The 8,220-nt window shown below is 31.3% G+C and overlaps 1 protein-coding gene across 2 annotated transcripts; it reads right to left on the reverse strand.

The window, feature by feature from the left end:
• Positions 1-4,095: 4,095 nt before the first annotated feature.
• LOC129286685 (WRKY transcription factor 28-like) lies at positions 4,096-6,418 on the reverse strand. Of its 2 annotated transcripts, none has more exons than XM_054922670.1 (3): positions 5,936-6,418; positions 5,545-5,688; positions 4,096-5,042 (listed from the first exon to the last, which is right to left on the reverse strand). In XM_054922670.1, the coding sequence occupies exons 1-3, from the start codon at positions 6,316-6,318 to the stop codon at positions 4,595-4,597; spliced, it is 975 nt and encodes a 324-aa protein (XP_054778645.1). In that variant the 5' UTR covers positions 6,319-6,418; the 3' UTR covers positions 4,096-4,594. The 2 variants fall into 2 exon arrangements, with proteins under 2 accessions (XP_054778645.1, XP_054778644.1); XM_054922669.1 differs by having other exon boundaries at positions 4,105-5,054.
• Positions 6,419-8,220: the final 1,802 nt, after the last annotated feature.

The following is an 8,220-nucleotide window of genomic DNA, read 5'->3' on the forward strand; positions in this document are numbered from 1 at the left end:
GTTACAAGCTGTGTCAGGTGTTCGCCCCCCCCCCCCAAAAAAAAAAAACAAGTTGGATCAATAAAGCTAATTACTCTATAATTAATTAAAGTATTGAACCTCTGACTTATTTTACGACTCTTTCTGGTCTAACCTAGTACAAAGCATTACTCATCAATAATGCACATCTATGCGACATATATATTATATTTCATGAAAGCAAAATATAAAAGTGCAGTCGAATCTAGGCCTACCTAACTCTCTATATACCTAGTTTAAAGTATAATATCAATCCAATTAATTAATTGTTCCTGATTGATTGAAAACATGAGGTAGCAAGTAATTGCAACTAGGAATAATTCTGATTAAAGCATGTCTTACATGCAGGTTTAGTTAGAAGGGTAACGTTACTCCTATCCTATGAGTTCTTTTTTTTTTTTTTTTTTTAGGGTTCACTGGTCTACTTCATAGCTTGGTAGTGGGAAATGAACAAGGAATGATATAAGGAGAATCACAAATAAATCCTTTCAAAATAGGGGAATAATAATTTACTCTCATGAAATATGATAATGTCTTTCAAGTCTTAAGGGGCTTAATTTTCATTAAAATTTTTGATGAAATGATAATAATATCCCTTAAAATCACAAAACTTTGATGGTTTGTTCCCAAAGCTGACACCTCCTGATTGCCTAAGCGTTTGACAATTTTATAACTCAGCTGGTGAATGATCTCTAGTCCTTTCCGATTGACGACCAAAAGTAAGCAGCCATGGAGATTAGACCACTGGCCAAGAACTAGCAGGAAAATCGCATTAAAATTGCCAAAGCCCTTTTGAAAAATTAAAAAATTGCCCTTGCTCTTATTCCTTGTTCTTCCATTTCTTCTTTATATTCATATCATCTCATCAAAATTTCTCTTCTTCAAAAGGTGGTTCATTCAATTCTCAAAAAGAAGGATCCACAAGAAATGTGGGAACACTACAGTGATATCTTCATTAGTCAAAAGAAATTTGTCTCCATTAGTAGAGCCAGGAAAATGAGATGAGCTTATAGAGCCAGCTTGTTTAAGCCTGATAATTGTTAGGGTTAGGCTTGAGCTTTTCAAAAAAAACGTGAGTTTATAAGGGCCATCCTTAATAAGTCGAGGACCTAAATGGGCTAGCCCTAAAAGGCCGAGGGCTAGCTCGTTTAGGCCCATTTATTTATTTATATTTTAAAATATTATTTATTATCATAATATTATTGATATTCTTGACAATGTTTTAAATATCTAATTGTTATTGTAGTTTTTTTATAATTAAAATTTACATAATACTTTGGTTTGTTTAATATTTTTTGGATAAAGTTTGGTTTGTTTAATTCTAGACCATGATTTATGTGGAAAAAAAAGTAGTTGTTTGATCTAGATTCTAGAAAATAATTTGATTCATGTTATGTATGTTTGTTAATATTTCTAAATTATATTTTTCAATAATAGAGTATTTTTATATTTATTTAATTTTGTATTGTATGACTTGAATTAGGGATTTATAAATTTTAATGTTTTATTATTTGAAATAAGGGAATTTTTGCATAATCAAGATAATGTTGATATTAAGAATTAAAATGTTATCTATATGATTTGACATTAGAGTAAGATTTTATGTTGAAGTGAAATGAATAATTTATTTTTTAATTTAAAAAATTAAAAAAAAAAGTAAAAATGTTTGAAGTTCGTAGGGCCAGCCCTAAGTCCGTTATGCTTAGGGCTAGGCTTTAGATGTAAGCCTTTAAAAAAATATTTAGGTTTAAACAAACTGACTTTTGTGGGCCTGAGTCTATCAAAAGTTGAACCAACTCATTTTTCTAACTCTATTCACTGGTATTATTAGAAGATGAAAAAAATGAAAAGGGTTCATATTCTCAATAATATTTGATAGAAATTGTTTATGTGGGGAGGGATTCGTAATGGACCAAAAAACTGACACAAGAAGAAGGAGATTGCCATAAAGCCTCATGCGGCCGTTTGAATGGTGTTTGAGATGGAGGAGGCCGAGAAATGTGTTAGGCAGAGTAGACATGGGAGCTAGTGAAGGATGCCTTGACGGAGCTGTACTCCCTTTGTTTGGTGTAGGACAACAAAATAATGGTGGTGTAGGTAGGACACTTAGATCCTTTAAAACTTAAAAGATATTATTACATTTTATGAAATTAAATTATTTTTTTTTTATTTCAGAAGGATTTATTTATCATTCTCCCATAATTAAATCTGTAGAAATTTTATAAATTCTAAATCAAAATTCAAAGGTCAGAATTATTTTTTAAAATTCAAAATAATTATTATATTTGAAAAAATTATCAATAAGTTTTTAAAAATTAATGTCATAATAGAACAGAATATATTCATTTTACTTTCGTAATTTTTTTTATTTCATTTTTGGGTAGCGCTGTGGATATATTTTGATATCTGTGCATTCTGGTCGCTGGTGAATCTAAAAAACGTTATAATATTAATGATGTTTTCATAACTTGAAAAATTCGTCAGACCAAAAGAGCAATAATTTTATTTATGAAAAGAGAGCAATCATTTTGATTCTTTTTTTTTTATTCTTAAATTTCATTATGACGATTTTTGAAATGATTTGACATAAACTATTCACAACATATGAATCTCCATATATATATATATATATAACAAACCCACAATTTTCATGAATTGATTTCTTATAAGATGCTCTGACATTTTTATTTCATCAGCTATTAAAGGTTAAGGATCAGACTCGCCACCTGAATTTTTTAGTTATGAATAAATAGTAAATCAAACTTAATCTTGATATATAGCCAAGAGGAATCTGGAGAAATAATCAAAATGTACAGTAATGTAATTAATTAATAGCTTAATCTTGAGAATAATGGGGGCAATTTATTTGGTGGAATGACAAATCCAAAAAGAATAATAAGCGTTTTTTTTTTTTCTGGCCAAAGAAGAATGCTCAGTGTTTAATTAAGGATGTAATTACAATTGCGCTCGACAAGCGGATCAGAGGATGAGGCTGACATTTCAAAGAATAGCCAATTCGTGGATGCATATTATACAAGAACAATTAATCTCCTATTATTTTCCGATTTGTTCCACGTGTGTTAAAAAAATTTTTGTGCACGTGTAACAATAATACATTTTGCCTTGCATTATATAAAATTTGAGAAATGAGATGCTCTATTATTGTGTGAATAATACAACTATACTATGTTTTACGTGATATTTCAGGAATAAATCGTTTCAACAGAAACAACAATTCAGGGCAGCTTTTTGTCCAATTGAATCCCCTTTTGTTAGATTATAAATTAAGATACTTTTTAGTTAATTTTGATTTCCAGTTAATTCGCCTTGACAAAACGAATACAAAAACAAAGTAAATGAAAGAAAATTTTCCAAGTCACAAAACTCCATAGCAGCTTTGTTTTACTTATGAATTAAAGGCTAGATATAGTTTGGCAAGAGCGAAGAGAATAGATGAAGTCAAATTGTTCTTTTATTCTCTGATTTTGTCTTGTCTCCAACTGGCTTGATGATTAACTTATAGCAGAATATATATCTTTTTGAATTCAACTTGATCTTCTATATCTCTTAATCGGAGTGCCCAATTATTCCACACCAATTTTGTGGTTCTAAATTAGTCTATCAGCTGGCAGACCAAAACTTCCAAAGACTATATATAACTAGCCAAACCAAAAAATGGTCCGCTGCTACAAAATGTACAATTTTTACACCGTTCTATAATCAGTGTAAAAAGATAAAAAGTGTTTATAAGACCAGTGAAAAAAGTGCTTAAAAAAAAAGGAAAAATGGTAGGCACTTTCTACACCACTTCTTCCAAATAACTGGTTATTTAATAAATAATCAGTGTAGAAAGCCAAACAACTTAAATTTTTTGGTTTTTAAAAAATAATAGAAAACTTCCTACACCAGTTCATAAGAGAACTCGTGTAAAAAGTTAGAAAAAAGTTCATTTAATTATAAAAATGTCACCATGCACATTTTTTATGCACCAGTTCTTTTTTAACTAGTGTAAAAAAACCAGTCTAAATTAAAAAAAGTTTTCCCCCTTTTTTTGCAGCAGTGTCCTCTTACCTTCAAATGGTATTTATTTTCCAGAAAATAAAAAAATCTAGGGCTACGAGAAAAATTAAAAATTTTATTTAAATTCTAAATTAAACCCAAATAGTGTCAAATTCTTAATGATGAAAGAAAGTCACCCACGGAAATTGAACCCAACAGGAAATATTTGCGTATTATGTTTGAACATAAATCAGGGAAGTGACATTACACTATCTTCATAGAAAGATGCAAATCCCAAATAATGGACTCATCAATCATTTGCATACAATATTAGATATAGGTCTCTTTCTAGGTAGCTAGATAGCTTCGTCTCATGATAATTCTGATCATTATCAAGCTAACCCGGCCACCTCCAAATAAAGCATTCAAGTGGGTTTTGATCAGCCAAGTCAGATAATGATATATATTTCTCTAAAAAACCATACCTACAGCTACAATATGGAACCTCTAGTAGTTTAACCATGATCATAGATTCTATATTATATACAACAAGGGAGAGAGATCAGAGAGAGACCACTCAATCATGTCTTGGTTCTTGTTTAAAGAACATAGAAGAAGGGATCAGGTCTTGGAGGAGGCCATCGTCATGGTGATCAGGAAGTGAAGATGGAAGCTGATGATGATGATACTGAATAGAATTAGGATTAGCATAGTTGTGTGAGTAATAAAGAGAACTGTTATTATTTATATTGGAGGAGCCTCCATGAGTGCTGTGGAGAAGAAGCAAGTCTTGAGGTGAAGCCATGGATGGGATCATCATGGTCAGAGGAGAGAGAACGGAGGAAGAGGACGAGGAAGAAGACGATAACGAGGGTGTGAACATAGCAGCAGCAGAATTATAATTGCCTCTCAAAGAAGTGGGGACAGGATGATTGTGCTGACCTTCGTACGTTGTTATCACTGTCGTTGGATCCTCAAACGACCTTTCCACTCGTTTCTTCACCGTGCATTTCTGTGTCGTGCACCTGTAGTAACTCCTACCATAATAATCCTAATCATTATATTTAATTGTTAAATATTCCGAGTTTTCCACCCAGTGATTCTGTTAAATGTGATATGATTATAAATCATAATCCCAGCCATATGTAAAAAACACTTGAACTGAATCTTACCCAAGTCTACATTATTTTATACATGTGTTAAACACTTGTATTTGATTCTGTCATATCAAAGCAGTGTGAATATGCCTACATTAATTTTCGGCTGTTACGCAATTCCTAGTTTCACATTTGTTCAGATTATTCCATTATATCAAGTACACACACACATATGTGATCCCCTAAGAAGCACTCTAATACTCTATATATCAGTTGGGCTGAATCTGAACGTATCATAGTTTCCATTTTATCTCTAGGGGACGAAATTAAGCATATTTTTATCTCAGTCTTGCATATATAATAGTAATTAGCAAGCAAGAAGATTTAATTTGGTGCAGAGATCAAATTAAAAGTATAAATATGTACGTACCTTGGGTAAGGGCTATTTTTGACAGCTTTCTGGCCATATTTTCTCCAACGGTATCCATCTTCAAGCTGATCAACCTCACTCTTGGTCATGAAAGCAAACCTTGGTTCCTTCTCCTTCTTCTCTCCTTTCTTCTTTCCTTTCTTCCTGCAGATTATCATGTATAAAAAGTCCAACACAGATAATTAATAGTTCATTCTTAATTCTATATTCCACTTGCACCATTTTCTCCTTAACATAATACAATATCAAGCTTTACTTTAATTTCAGTCTTATCAAACAGCGCCGATCCTGCTGTCACATATGGACACAGAGATCATTCCAGACTTGTATTGATAATGAGTTACTATTCAGAATATTAGGTCAAATCCAGTAAAGAAGAAGAAAATCTTACCCTTTCTTTGATCTTTCTGCTTCCTCTTCTCCTTTGGCTTGGCTATGATCGTCCACAGTGTTCTTGCCTGAATCTTCTTCAGCCCCATGATCAGAAGAGGAAGAGAGAGATGAGTTCTGGGTCAGTACCGGAGTTTCGCCCCCTCGGCTACCCCCGCCGCAGTCTGCATCTTCCGATGGCTTTTGAGTTTGATCAGCGGACGAAGTTAATATTGTGGAAGGAGACAGAGCAAAAGAAGAAGCAAATGAATTGTAGTCCATGGCTCCCATTTGCAGACACTCAGTGAAGCTCATGTAAGAAGGATCAAAAGCTTGCGAATCATAAGACGATGAGTACATGGTTGATCGGCCTTGGTCGTAGAGTTCCTTGTGCTCATCAGACATGAAGGATCAGGAGGAGAAGATCGAAGAAGATGAAGGAGAAAGAGAAAGAGAGAAGAAGATGAAAACGATAAGAGTAATTACCCGTACCTTTCAAGTTATTTTGGTATAGTGTGTGTATATTTATATAAAAGTGAGAGAGAAAAGATCTTTGGGCTTGAAGTTTGAACACGGAAGAGGGAGAGAGAGAGAGAGAGATGGCAATGTGGAGCTCTTATAACAAAATAGAGGTTGACAAATTAGGTTCCACTTACTGTGAGAAGACTAAAAAAAATGTGCTGTCTCAAAGGGAGACATTTTCCACTTCATTAATTGCTACTTCAATTAAGGAGACTGACCTATCATATTTTATTTTATTTATTTTCACTAATAAGTATTTAATTAATTGGGTCATTTGGGTGCTTTTCAATAAGAATTAAAGTAAAAGACTGCACCCAAAATAAGTAACAATACCACAATTAATTATGTCCATTAAATTCTACACTTCAATTTTTAATATATGAACATTTCAATTCTCCATCGAAGCACTTCCTCTAGTCTTTATTATAAGATACTTTCAACAGTTTCATACATTATAAGAAAAGTTAATTTTTTTACATATAAAAAAGTGAGATCTACTTTCATTTTACTCTTAACTTTAAGTACTAATATAATTATATTAAATATTTTTATGATAACCAAGAAAGGGTAAAATTAAAAAAAAATAATTTAATTATTACAGAGTATCTTATATTTTAGATTAAAACTTATTTCTAAAAGGTGTCTTATAAATAGGATTGAAGGGAGTATATGCTATATAAATACAATTTTATAATCTTAATTTTTGAAGCATTTTTAACAAAATTACACTGACCAATGAAGTTTATTAAATATAATTTATAATCTTAATTTTTTATAAACTTTTAAAAATACCCTTTATCAATAAAAGAGAGAGAATACTTAATATATTTAAAGAGTAAAAGAATGAGGTGTGATATAATAATAATAATAATAATAATAAATGAATTTTTTTTTGCAAAACACCTTATAATAAAATACCAAATTATTTTCAAAAATTTCTTGTAAAATGGGACGGAAGGAGTATATATTGTTCATTGAGATTTTTTTTTTTGGTGTCTGTGTTGATTGAGATTAGATTTCTCGTGAAAAGGACTTTTTTTATAATGACCTGAAAATAATTTTTTTATTGTTCATGTTTGAAATATAAAACAACTATAACCATATGAATATACTTATATATATTTGAACAGAGACATAAATAGTTGACTCTTCCATGGCGAATTGGAGTCTTGCAGGGGAATATGCGTTGTGTATTATTTTTCCCTGGTTTGGTAAAGTCGTTTGAAGAATTGAAGATAAAATAAAGCCTCGGTTTTGTGGGGATATATTATATAGAAAAGTAGAGCAGAATTAGAATCATAGAATCCATCCATCCAATATTTATTAAAAAAAAAATGTAATGTAACATACGGCTTTTGGGAATCCAATTAAAATCTGTTTGAGGTCTCCAGGTTTGCATTCTTTATAAGTACCGTGGATTGGAAAAAGAAGAGTCAAAGAAAGCACATGTTGACTCTGTCTCTCTCTCTCTTCTCATGTAAATTTTCTATGCCTCTTGTTTCTAGAAACATGTACGGTTACTTTGCCAGTATTTCTACCTCAATTAATGAATGACATTCTCCCTTTTTTGGCCAAAGTGAATTATACGCTCTTTTTTTTCTTTTTTTTAAAGGGTAAAAGGATCAAATGATCAATTAAAACCGATAAAAGTTACAACTCATGAGTTAGAGAAGGTTAAGAAAAGAAAGAAGTATAATGTCGACTAATTTGTTCAATTAACAGAATTTTATTGTAGAACAAAATTTTAAAATTTTACTTGATAGTAAATACTCTTATTACAAGGTA

This window comes from Prosopis cineraria, unplaced genomic scaffold, assembly GCF_029017545.1.
Source record: "Prosopis cineraria cultivar Desert tree isolate PC_DT_omini unplaced genomic scaffold, ASM2901754v1 PC11, whole genome shotgun sequence".
In the NCBI taxonomy this organism is placed as follows: domain Eukaryota; kingdom Viridiplantae; phylum Streptophyta; class Magnoliopsida; order Fabales; family Fabaceae; genus Prosopis; species Prosopis cineraria.